The 12,249-nt window shown below is 37.7% G+C and overlaps 1 protein-coding gene across 13 annotated transcripts in view; it reads left to right on the plus strand.

Annotated features, from left to right (window-relative positions):
- Positions 1-9,285, plus strand: part of LOC129267649 (deleted in malignant brain tumors 1 protein-like) — a 49,076-nt gene extending 39,791 nt beyond the window's left edge. For 8 of the 13 annotated variants that reach the window (XM_064104796.1, XM_064104800.1, XM_064104798.1 and 5 more), the window contains 5 exons: positions 335-649; positions 3,320-3,640; positions 4,157-4,471; positions 5,380-5,694; positions 6,812-9,285. In XM_064104796.1, the coding sequence (XP_063960866.1) occupies positions 335-649; positions 3,320-3,640; positions 4,157-4,471; positions 5,380-5,694; positions 6,812-7,125 (1,580 nt within the window). In that variant the 3' untranslated portion in view covers positions 7,126-9,285. The remainder of the gene's footprint in view (positions 1-334; positions 650-3,319; positions 3,641-4,156; positions 4,472-5,379; positions 5,695-6,811) is intronic. The other 5 variants (XM_064104806.1, XM_064104808.1, XM_064104805.1 and 2 more) reach the window with 4 other exon arrangements.
- The last annotated feature ends 2,964 nt before the right edge of the window (positions 9,286-12,249 follow it).

Raw genomic sequence — 12,249 nt, forward strand, 5'->3', positions numbered from 1 at the left:
ACTAGTATGTTTATCAGATTGGGGAAAATAAATGAATCTAAAGAATCTGAAAAGATAATTGATTTATACAGATTAAACTGAATGGAACACATGTATATACATACCCACGACTCTAATGGAAAATACAACCCTTTTTCCTTCATACAGTATACGGTATGAAAGAGAAGTCGAAATTGTTGGTATTTCAACACGGGTCCACATCTTGCATTCATCCGACTTGGCTTATTTTGTGGTATTATAGTTTGGGATATTCGGAAAGGAAACGTATTTGTCGAGCGTTTGAATCGTACATGAATATTCTCGATCTTGCTATCACATTTTGCTACCAACATAGAAGTGGTACGACTGGTTAATGGAAACAACGACGCTGAAGGAAGAGTCGAGATCAACGTTGACGGAGAATGGGGAACTATCTGTGATGATCTCTGGAGTCTAGAGGATGCTAATGTTATCTGCAGAATGCTCGGTTTTGAGGGAGCTCTCAGCGCACCAGGATCAGCTGAGTTTGGCCTTGGCTCTGGTCCTATCCAACTCGACGACGTCGGCTGTTCAGGAGACGAGGAAACCATCTTGGACTGCTCTCATCGCCCGATTGGTCAACACAATTGTGCTCACAGCGAAGACGCTGGGGTTGTGTGCATTCCCCAAGGTAGGCATGGTAGGGGTTATTCTATTAGTATAGCTTTCAAAAGTATACTTCCACTTCTCCAAAGAAATAACCTAAATTGACAGCGATAATAAGGATACAATAAAGCGATGACTAGTGTCTCGGAGTTTTTTTCGAATACGATTAATCAAGTCGGAAAGTAGAACGCTTGTGTCTACCTCGAGCATGGCTGTGAAGAGGACAGATCTTCTGAAGACGCTAGATTGTGAGCACTCCACATATTATTGGTATTCTTTTGAAAGTATAAAATCACCTCTGTCAAATCCCCCCCCCCATAAAGATCATGCTGCGTATCAAAAAGGCAGAGTGCAATTATATACTGTTCATTTTTGTCTCGCCCACCAGAGGTGAAGGCGAGACTAAGGGATCCAAATGCCGTCCGTCTGTCACAAACATTATGACAAATATCTCCGCAACCATTAGTCAGTTTTCAACCAAACTTGGATGGTAGATGTACTTAGAGAACTTGCATGTGATGCTGCAGTCGGAGGTCACATGGTAAGGTCAAATGTAATTTTAAGGTCAACATTAAAGTTTACGTCCAAGACTTTCTTTTGACACATAACTCCGTAACCGTAAGTCACTTTTCACACAATCTTGGGTTGTAGATATATTTAGCAGACCTGCATATTATGTTTCAGTCGGAGGTCACAAGGTAAGGTCAAAGGTCATTTTCAGGTCAAAATTAAAGTTTACATGCATGACTCACAACTCAGCAAGGACCGCAACCGCCATTCACCTTTCACCCGAACTTGGGTTGTTGATTTATCTAATAGACGTGCATGTCATGGTGCAATCAGAGGTCACATGTTGAGGTTCAAGGTCATTTTCAGGTCAACATTCAAGTTTACGTGCAAGACTGTCTTATGACACATAACTCCGCAACCGTAATTCACTTTTCACACAAACCCGGGTTGTAGAATAGCAGACATGCATGTTATGTTTCAGTCGGAGGTCACATGGTAAGGTCAAAGGTCATTTTCAGGTCAACGTTAAGGTTTACTTGCATGACTATCTTATATGACACACAACTTCGCAACCGTTAGTCACTTTTCAAACAAACTTGGATGGTAGATACTTAGACCTAAATGTTATGGTGCAATCGGAGGGCACATGGTAAGGTCAAAGGTCATTTTGAGGTCAACGTTAAAATTTACGTGCATGATTCTCTTATGACACATAACTCCGCAACCGCAAGTCACTTTTCACACAAACTTGGATTGTAGATGTACTTACGAGACCTGCGTGTAATGGTGCAGTCAGAGGTCACATGGTAAGGTCAAATTTTATTTTGAGGTCAACATTAAAGTTTACGTGCAAGACTCTTATGACAAATGTTCTTCCATCCCAGTTATTTTACAATGAACTTTGGATACGATTCTGTTGCGTGCCATCGCAAATCACGATATTTCTGATAACTAGACACAACATCGCTTATGCGTCGTTTATGTTGGTTATCTCATAAGCCGAAAAGACATACTCATATTGATATACATTCATTCATTTTTTCATACAAAAGTAGTTAAAATAACATTAGGCCTACCACGAATACTGTCGAACATTTGTCATGTGAAACCGTATAATTCAATATTTTAACTATAATAAACTCTCCACTGTTTTCTGAGGAGAACAGGATTGCGATTATGGCTCTGTTGGGGCCGAAGTTGGCCGCAACCATTCACTCATCAAGGGCGACAAGAGGACAGATGAGAGCGAAGGGACAGGCAGATGTGTTGTGTAGTGTTTATTAATCATAAACAGAAGAAAAAACGGAAAAACGGGACAACCCCCTAGTATAATAAGGTCCCAGAAATATATGTCTCCTGGTCAGCTGCGCCCATGGTCAGCAGCCATGAACACTCAACAGCCTCTATATCAGCGGCTGGTAAATAACAACTGCAAACCTACAGTCAAAAGCTAATGTGCAGCTTCTAAAAGGGTCAACAAGCCGCGACGACTTCGTTTTGAGTTGTGCACGGGATAATGTCACTGCCCAGCTACCGGGCCTTGCCTAATATATCTCCGCATTTAGATATTAATGACGTCACACTCTAATGCATCAAAATATGATATGCGAGTGAATATTAATTTAAATCGACATTAATGTGTAATATATATATGCATATTTATATTCATGCATCTATGTCCAACAATTGTATCATAATACATGTTTTTAAAAATAATAAAGGGGAGGACTATTTTTCCTCGGCGGGATGACACTAGACCCACGTGACCCAAAAGTGATTAGGTTTCACGGTCTGTGACAAAATTTTAGCACACCCGAATTGGCCGTAGGGTGGTCTAAAATAGATAAATCAAACCAAAAAAATAAGAAATTAGTTTGGTCACTACAGCTCTTTTTCTGTTTAAAATTAAATGAATTTCATTTAATTTCTCTAGATTCGACGGAATGTCTAGTGTATATACATATGGCTCTGTAAGAAAGTTCCCATTCTTCACACGACATGACGAGAGAGGTCGAAATGGTTGGTCTTTCAACACATGTCCAATTGTCCATAATTCTGCACTCATCCTGTATGTGTATTCTACATTATTGTCATTTCTGCGTATTTCGAAAGGGAACGTATTCCTCAAGCGTTTGAATTGTAAAGGATTAATAGTTAAGATTCTTTCTATAACTTTTTAATGCAGATATAGAAGTGGTACGCCTGGCTGATGGAAACAACGAAGCTGAAGGAAGAGTCGAGATCAACCTTGACGGAGAATGGGGAACTATCTGTGATGATGGATGGGATCTGGACAATGCTAATGTTATCTGCAGAATGCTCGATTTCCAGGGAGCTCTCAGCGCCCCTGGGTCAGCTGAATTCGGCCAAGGCTCTGGTCCTATCCAACTCGATGACGTCAGCTGTTCAGGAAATGAAGAGACAATATTGGACTGTTCCCATCGCCCGATTGGTGAACACAATTGTGGTCACGGCGAAGACGCTGGAGTTGTGTGCGTTCAACAAGGTAGGAGATACTTTATTTAAATTATTCAACAATATCGTCTATAAAATATTAAATAATACCCCTCCATAACCCCTCCCCCCAATCGATAACGTAAATTTACAACATTGATGAGGATGTAATTAAGCGATTACCAGTGTCTCATTATTTTCTTGTCAAATGCGAGGAGCTAAGGCGGAATGTAAAAAGTTTCTGTCTATTTGGATCCCTCCGTAAGAAGGATATATTTTCTCTCGTAGAATTGGAGAAATATGAAAGGGTTTTCAATGGCAGAAAAACGCAAGGTTGTGGAGGGGACTGAGCTCATGACAAAGACGTCATTTTCTGTTTGAGTTACTGCATGACGAAAGAGGTCGAAATGGTTCGTCATTCACCAAATGTCCACTGTCTTAAACTTATCCTATATTATTTGTTTTGCATTATTTTAATTTTGCGTATTTCGAAAGGGAACATATTTATCGTGCGTTTAAATTGTAAATAGTTAAGATTCTTTTCTATAACTCTTTAATACAAACACAGAAGTTGTACGCCTGGTTGATGGAAACAACAATGCTAAAGGAAGAGTCGAGATCAACGTTAATGGAGAATGGGGAACTATCTGTGATGACCAATGGGATCTGGACAATGCTGATGTTATCTGCAGAATGCTCAATTTCGAGGGAGCTCTCAGCGCCCCAGGATCAGCTCAATTCGGCCAAGGTTCTGGTCCTATCCAACTCGATGACGTCAGCTGTTCAGGAGATGAACCGACAATCTTTGACTGTTCTCATCGCCCGATTGGTGAACACAATTGTCTTCACATAGAAGACGCTGGGGTTGTGTGCATTCCCAAAGGTAGGGCTTACTCCGTTGTACTTCTCTAAGTATAGCCTCTAGAACATACTACCACCCTCCCAAATAAATAGCCTAAATCCACAGAAATTAGGAGGAATGAAGCGATAACTAATATGTATCATGTCTTTGTTGACGATTTTGAAAATGTAAAGTGGTAGTAGAAAGTTTGTATCTACCTCGAACATGGCCCTGATAAGGACAGGTAAAGAAGACTTTAGAGTTGAGTGCATTACACATCAATGGTAGATGATATCCTATTTAAATTCTTAGACCATTTCCAATCCCCCCCCCCCCTTCCATCACCTTCAGAAATAACTTTGAAGTCAACAGCGCTCTTTAGAATATATGAACTAATAATAGGTCAGGACTTGTTTTTGTAATTGAAGAGGTGAAGCAGAATGCAGAAGATTTGTGTCTACTTGGAAGAAGACCTTAGAGGGGCATATCTTATTTAGTAGGAGGTGCACGAACCTTTGAAGATGCTGTTCAACGGCACAGGGATCAATGGGGAATAAGCTCATGACGAAAACGTTGTTTCTGTTTGAGTTTGAATTTTAATTAATTTATACAGATTCAATCGAATGGTTATAACATGGATATACATATTTATGATTCTAAAGGAAACTACATCCTTTTCACCTTCATACAATTTGTAAGAGAGGTCGGAATCAGTGGCGTACAAATGGGAGGGGGGACTCTAGCCCCACCCCCCCCCCCCCCAAAAAAAAAAAAAAAAATGGTGATATGTATTATTTTCTGAATATTATGTCCAAATCTATCACAAAATTTTGTAATAAAAATGTCAAAAATTTTGCTCGATTGCTCCGCTCGCTCGCAAGAAAATGAAGAAGTAATATAGAATAGACAACACATGGTTCTATTGATATCAATTTTAAATACCATCACAGAAGTGGTACGTCTAGCCAATGGAAACAACGAAGCTGAAGGAAGAGTCGAGATCAACGTTAATGGAGAATGGGGAACTATCTGTGATGATGGATGGGATCTGGACAATGCTAATGTTATCTGCAGAATGCTCGATTTCCAGGGAGCTCTCAGCGCCCCTGGGTCGGCTGAATTCGGCCAAGGCTCTGGTCCTATCCAACTCGATGACGTCAGCTGTTCAGGAGATGAACAGACAATCTTGGACTGTTCTCATCGCCCGATTGGTGAACACAATTGTGGTCACGGCGAAGACGCTGGAGTTGTGTGCGATCAACAAGGTAGGAGATACTTTATTTAAATTAAACCAAAATAAGAGAGAGAGAGAGAGAACCATAGGAAGAAGAACGACAGAACATAAAAGAAAAAAAGAAAGAATGAACAAGAAAAATAAAGACACACACTATCAGTTTGCCTATCCCCTCCCCCAGAAAAATCAAGGTCTCGATTGTGACAAGGTTAATTTAAGGAAATTAAGGTTATACAATTACGGAAATTATCTGGGATGCTGTTAAATAACTTAGTCCCCCTTTAGAAAAATGTGCGTTTGCAATAATAAGTTCTGGGTTTTGGGAGACACAAATGATTACTTGGGAGATGGTAAGGTCTTGAAGGTGTAAAGTATATGTTTTGTTAGATAATTTAGAGCCAAATAATGAAGGATCGTACATCATTATTTAATGTGAAAGTTTTGCCTCGATTTCAGGGTTTGCCATTCCTTTATTTTATGAATGGAATCGATAGAAAAATGTGACCGAGTAATAATATTGAGGATAGTTCTACCAGCTCTATTTTGCTACTTTTGAAGCTGATTTGTATATCCCGAAAAATGGGATATGCATTGATATGAAGGAAGTGGTTAAAAATGCCGGAAACTAAAAGCAGATTACTTGCTTCGATGATATTCCACGTTTCTGGTCTCAGTAGAGAAATGAAAGGCCAGAGAGGGCCATGTTTCCATTCTTAAAGGTCAAGTCCATCCCGGAAAAATGATTTGAATCAAAAGAGAATAATCAAACAAGCACAACGCTAAAGGTGTCATCAAAAGCGGGGTCTAAGAGGACGGGTGTTCGTGTTTTGGAGTAGAACAGGGCAGCACCCAATTTTGGCTCAACCCTCAACTTTCAAAACCATTCCGATGGCCTAGAAGTAGTAACAGCCGCAGTAGTAGTAGTAGTGATGGTACTAGTAGTAGTAGTAGTATTAGTATTAGTAGTAGTATTAGTAGTAGTAGAAGTAGTAGTAGTAGTAGTAGTAATAGTAGTAATAGTAGTAGTAGTAGTAGTAATAGTAGTAGTATAGTAGTAGTAGTAGTAGCAGCAGTAGATGTCTAATAGGGTAATAATTGCAAATGTATTTTCTCACATTGTTTTCTCTTTCACGATACCTTTACAAAAGATGTACGACTGGTTAATGGGAACAACGCGAGTGAAGGAAGGGTCGAGGTCTACCATGAAGGGCAGTGGGGTACTGTCTGTGACGATAGATGGGGTCTGGCCACTGCTGGCGTGGTCTGTAGAATGCTTGGTTTCCCGGGTGCGTCTAGTGCTCCTATAAATGCTCATTTTGGGCAGGGCAGCGGTGCAATCTTCCTGGACGATACCGTCTGTTCAGGAGATGAATCAACCATCTGGGCCTGCCAACATTCAGACGTTGGTCTTCACAACTGTAGCCATCGCGAAGATGCTGGAGTCGTTTGTACTACCCCCTAGTGCTGATCAGAATCATACCGCAAACCACCGTGTCACGTGACGTTATTTTGACCATTCAGTGATTAGCACCTGAAAGGCCTATGAGGTCTACACTAGGCCTAGCCTAAATAAGAAAACGTTTTTGAAATCTAATAACCTTTTTTTTTTTTCATTATTAGGGTCAGGTAGCCAGTATCACTATTATTCACTTTTGTATTCTTATATGGTGTGGGTAAATCTTATTTCAAGGTCTAATATTTCTGTAGATTATAGTCATCTTCGTTCGTATTTTACATGTCTTATATAAAACCAGTCAACTCAAATTTTTGCAATGCCTTGGTACACGACAGAGCCTCTTTAATTGAAAACTTTAACAAATGACAATTAGAACAATTTTTCGTAAAGATTTCGGGGCTGTTTGAAGGAGGAAAAATGTTTTCAATATATTCATGACTTTTTGACCGACTGTACATAAGGAATTCCTAGCTAGCGCTAAGTCAGAACGCTAAATAAAGCATATTTCAAATTAAATTTTATTTTCATCGGGGATATATCTAATTTTCAATCGTACAAGCGGACCTTATGAACGTAAGGTACGGACGTACCTTTGAACAGTATCTGGAGCACACTCAGATAGCAATTATTTTCACCCGTGTGGCAGATAACCAAATTGAATTCTACATTCCACTACATCATTATTTATTCTTAATATTGTTCAGTCTTAAAGTGATTGGTTAACATTGGTCTGACTTTTTAAAATTCTGAGCTAGAAGGTTACACATGTCACCTGTGTCTGTGATTTGTTACAAAAATGAAGCCCAGAAAATATTGCGTTCGAAAATAATTATTTAGTGCTTCAAAAATCAAAATATAAAGTGACCGAAAACACCATCTTAATTTCATCCCATACACTTATGTGTATTATTTAGGCGTCTATAAGACGCCTATTTATAAAATCGGGGTTTGCCTTGTAGTTTCAGCTTTTCATTCTCAATATTGGTTGTTTTCAGGGTTTATTAGTTCTAATACATGCACTTGTACACATGTTTCATCTTGGTTTGAGAATTTTTTTTATCGGCTGCTCACAAAGTTAAACAATACCTTTAATATATCACATATAATGCTCTTATTCTTTATCATAATTTATTATTTCAAAATCCTCACATGTAACATTTTTTTACATTTGGTTATAGGCCTACTGCTGAGTGATCAGGCATCATTTTGGCATTGTTGCTAATAGTGTTTTTTACAGCACAAGCATCATTATTGTTATTTTTACCAGGAATTGGGTCCCCAGCTTTGGAATTTAGTGGCATTTCCTAGAGTCCTTAAATTTACTCTAAGATTACGGTTGGAAGTTTACAATATTTCTGGAACGTTAAAATTAACAAAGTTAACTTGAGAAAGGATAAATCAACCCCGAAGCAGGGTTAGTAACCAGAAACCTCTTTTGCCCAGGGAACTTCCTAAAAATAGAGACAAAATAACTAATGTGAATGCGGGTGTTAGGGGAATGTGATAATCAACTCGAAAGTCAAACCACTGATTGCGTACCCCCACCCCCGCCATGACTATAAACAAGGATAGGGGGCTAGAAAATTGTATTGTTAATCAACTTGAAGCTGGATTATATTAAGCCACAAAATACGATTAGAATTGTCGTTTTTTCACAAAAACAATTTTTATGCCTTTTTAAGTAGTGTCTTTTTTAGTTTTTATGACCGTTTACCTTTCTCCCTGGTGATTTTTTTTTGTACCATGTAGAAGAAATGCCGTTTGATACATCTTTAGAATATTTGTCGTTTTTCATGAAGGTAATGAAATTGAACACGTCCGACATGCGAGGCAAAATTTCGTTATTGTTTCATTACTCATATTTTAGAGTTCCAAGTTACATTTTCCCGATAATCCTTTAATCTTCAGTAAATCTAAATTAGATTTTTTAAATGTTTTTCTATATTCTTCAATGCAAACAATAGTCTTTTTGGCTAACGACAGGTCACGTTATACTCTGGTCATTTGCAACATCGCGTTTGGTATAAACTCATTTTTTCTATTAAATAAACTTACATTTTTTAATATCAGGTTATTTATAACCTGATATTTTTTGTAATCTTTGAAACTGCTTTTGATTTGTCATTCTATTTAAGTGAAAGAAATAAATTTTCTTAATTTAGGAAATGTGCCTGCCTTTCTGTCTTTTTTTATTCATTAGTTCAATGAAATATGCCATCTGCGAGACGTTCTATATCATATTAACATTCACAAGATTAAATAGTATAAAAGGGGGTATTAACAAACTTAGGAGAGACTGTGTTATATATTCCTGGTCCTGCCTTCTGGGGTCAAATGGTTGGAAGAGGTGTTCAAGAGGCCGATTATTTTGGTGGTGTGTAACGAAGAATAGCCCAAACCTTGCTTTCTGTTTTAAAACATGCTCCGAATGCCCAAAGTTAAAAAGGGGCCCGGGAACAAATTTCTAACATAGCCCTTGGAAGCGGTGGTTCAGCAATACCAGAATTTCCCAGGGATGCTGCGTATGTCGTTATCCATATGCAGCACCGTATGGAATTCTGAAAGGTGTGACATAATGGGAAAATGTCGAATTTCTTGCGATCAAAATGACCTTCATTCTTTATTGAAAACTCTTCTTTTTTATTTTTATATTTTGCTTTTCAAATTTCTCGAGACCAAAATGACCTTTATTTTGTAGTGAAAACCTTTTTCTTGTTTTGCTTGACCAAATAATATCGGCACCCCCAGTAAAAACAAAATCGTTCCCATGGCCCTGATTTCTAAAAGAATTGGTTGTTTGTTTAAAAAGATATCAGGCGAAAAAGGAAAGAAAAATTAGTTATTATTCTAAAATGAAGGTGATTTTGGTCAAGAAATATTTGACAAGCAAAACAAAAATAAAAATAATGAAAGTTTCCCCGGGCCATGAAGTCGACTTCTGCGTGGTTAAAGTGACTTCGATGTTTTCTCTAGAAGGTATATAAATATATATATATGGTCATCTTCAAACTAAAGTGGACATGGAGGTGAAAATCAAAACTTGCTAGAAATCAGTAGGCTTTAATGTTTTTTTTAAACTAGACATCTTAAAGTATATTTTTCCATTTCAGTTACGGAAAATTATTCATTGTGTCTTGAAATTTAGTGAATTTAGTGCAAGGGAAACTTAATGGTTCAAAATATTGATTTTTGCATTAAAATTCACATATAGCCTATCACAATATAAAATTTGTATTAGAAGAATATGTGTTGGCAAGATACAAGCTCTGTATTGTATCTAACTCCTAGATAGCAAAAAAAAAATTATCTGAAGTGTTTTTCTGAAAAAAGTAGATCTTCAAACTTTTCAAAACTGGTTGTCGTGTCACTCACGTTTAAATACAAAAAGTTCTCTAGAGCTGTATATTCTGAAAATTAATTTATCCCAGTATAGGAGCAAATGCAGTTTTCCCATACCTTATTGTATATTAAGTAACTTGGTCCAATATGTTAAGGTTAAGCTAAAATTAAATGTTAAAGTTGTGTCGTGTCACTCACAATGTCGTGTCACTCACGGAATGTTGTGTCACTAACGGTCTCATATTGTGTATAAAAAGGACATCAAATAATATTTGAAGCATTTTACTACATAAATTCAGGGATGGAGTCAAAATGTTGTTCCTGACATCATTTAGGCCTATATTAGGCTAATAATTTTTTCCGTTTTCCCAACTTCACACCTATTAATGGAAATATTGAATTTGATGTTTGATGCCTCAGTTTCAAAAATCCTGACAATTTTCCATTCTTGTGAAGACTCGGATCCTAATTCATATTTTGATGATGTACTGAGATTAAGAATATAACAACATAATCAATCAACACAAGATTATGAATATATCAAGAGAAAAAACCCTTTACATAATAATGAACATATTTACAGTGCATAAAGAGTTGGTGATGGTGATGGTTCAAATCGCCGGTACAGGTATGACTTGAACATTCTCTGTCTCCTTTTACGGAAATGAGCAGAACGTTCACCTATCTTTTTAGCAATGTTATTTCTTTGTTTTACTCATTAAGAAACGTTTAAAGCTAGCAAAGTTAGGGGTCTTATTTTGAAATTTGCAGAAATAGATAAAATGATATAATGGTAGAAAAGTGTATGAGATATGAGAGATCTCCGTGAACACCAAACATTCTTTCAAAATCAAGAAAAAAATAATTTTCCTCTCTGATTAAAATTAACCTTTTTGCCACAAAGCCTGTATCCGAGGACATGAAATAAACAAATTTGCAAGAACATCTCAGGTGAGAATGTACTGAGATTTTAAAGAGCATTTTTTATGCTGCTTGAAGTAGCTACATGCCTGGTTCAAAGTCATTCTTTGTTCGGCCACCATTCATACCACTAGTGATGAACTAGGGTCTGAACAGCAAACTACTGTGAGCGGGCCGATGTGGGTTCAGAGCAGATTTGCATTACACACGTATAAAGAATTGTATATGTAGGCCCCAACAAGTCCCAACCAAGACCGAATCTGCATTTGAGAAACTTTGGTGGGTTGCTATGTTTTCATGTAGATCTTTTTTTTTTGGTACCCTGGTTAGAACTGAACTAGACCTCGCAGGGGAAAAGGCTATGGAGGTATAGGGGGAATATTTGATGGTTGGGGATGCTGAATTGAAATTCAGTGTAACATCCAATTCCAAGGGATTCAGCAAAGGAAAGGCTAATGATTTGTTGTAGGTAATACCAACAGACTGTGCTGTGGCTTTTTGCAAGAATCAGGTACTGACTATTCATCTTTCACCTCTTGGCTTTCCCTGTATTAACCTTGGTTTTTGGAAGAATCTTTTGCAAGAGCTTTTTGCAAGAATCAGGTACTGACTATGCATCTTTAACTTCGTGGTTTCCCCTGGATTAACCGTGGTTTGGTTTATTATCAAATATGATAATTAGCAATGAAAAGCAGCTTGCAAGATTCCTACTGAAAATCACAGCTCTGAATTTTGGTAGAGTGCCTTTGGAGGGTCCACACACAAGCATTTTTTCTGGAGAAAAACCAATGCTTGATGAGTTGAACTTGATCTTTAAGTTTCTCAAGGATTTGCTAATAGTCCCCATCTGAAGTGTGCAGCCAAGTAACT

The sequence above is a fragment of the Lytechinus pictus genome, chromosome 9, assembly GCF_037042905.1.
Source record: "Lytechinus pictus isolate F3 Inbred chromosome 9, Lp3.0, whole genome shotgun sequence".
NCBI lineage: Eukaryota > Metazoa > Echinodermata > Echinoidea > Temnopleuroida > Toxopneustidae > Lytechinus > Lytechinus pictus.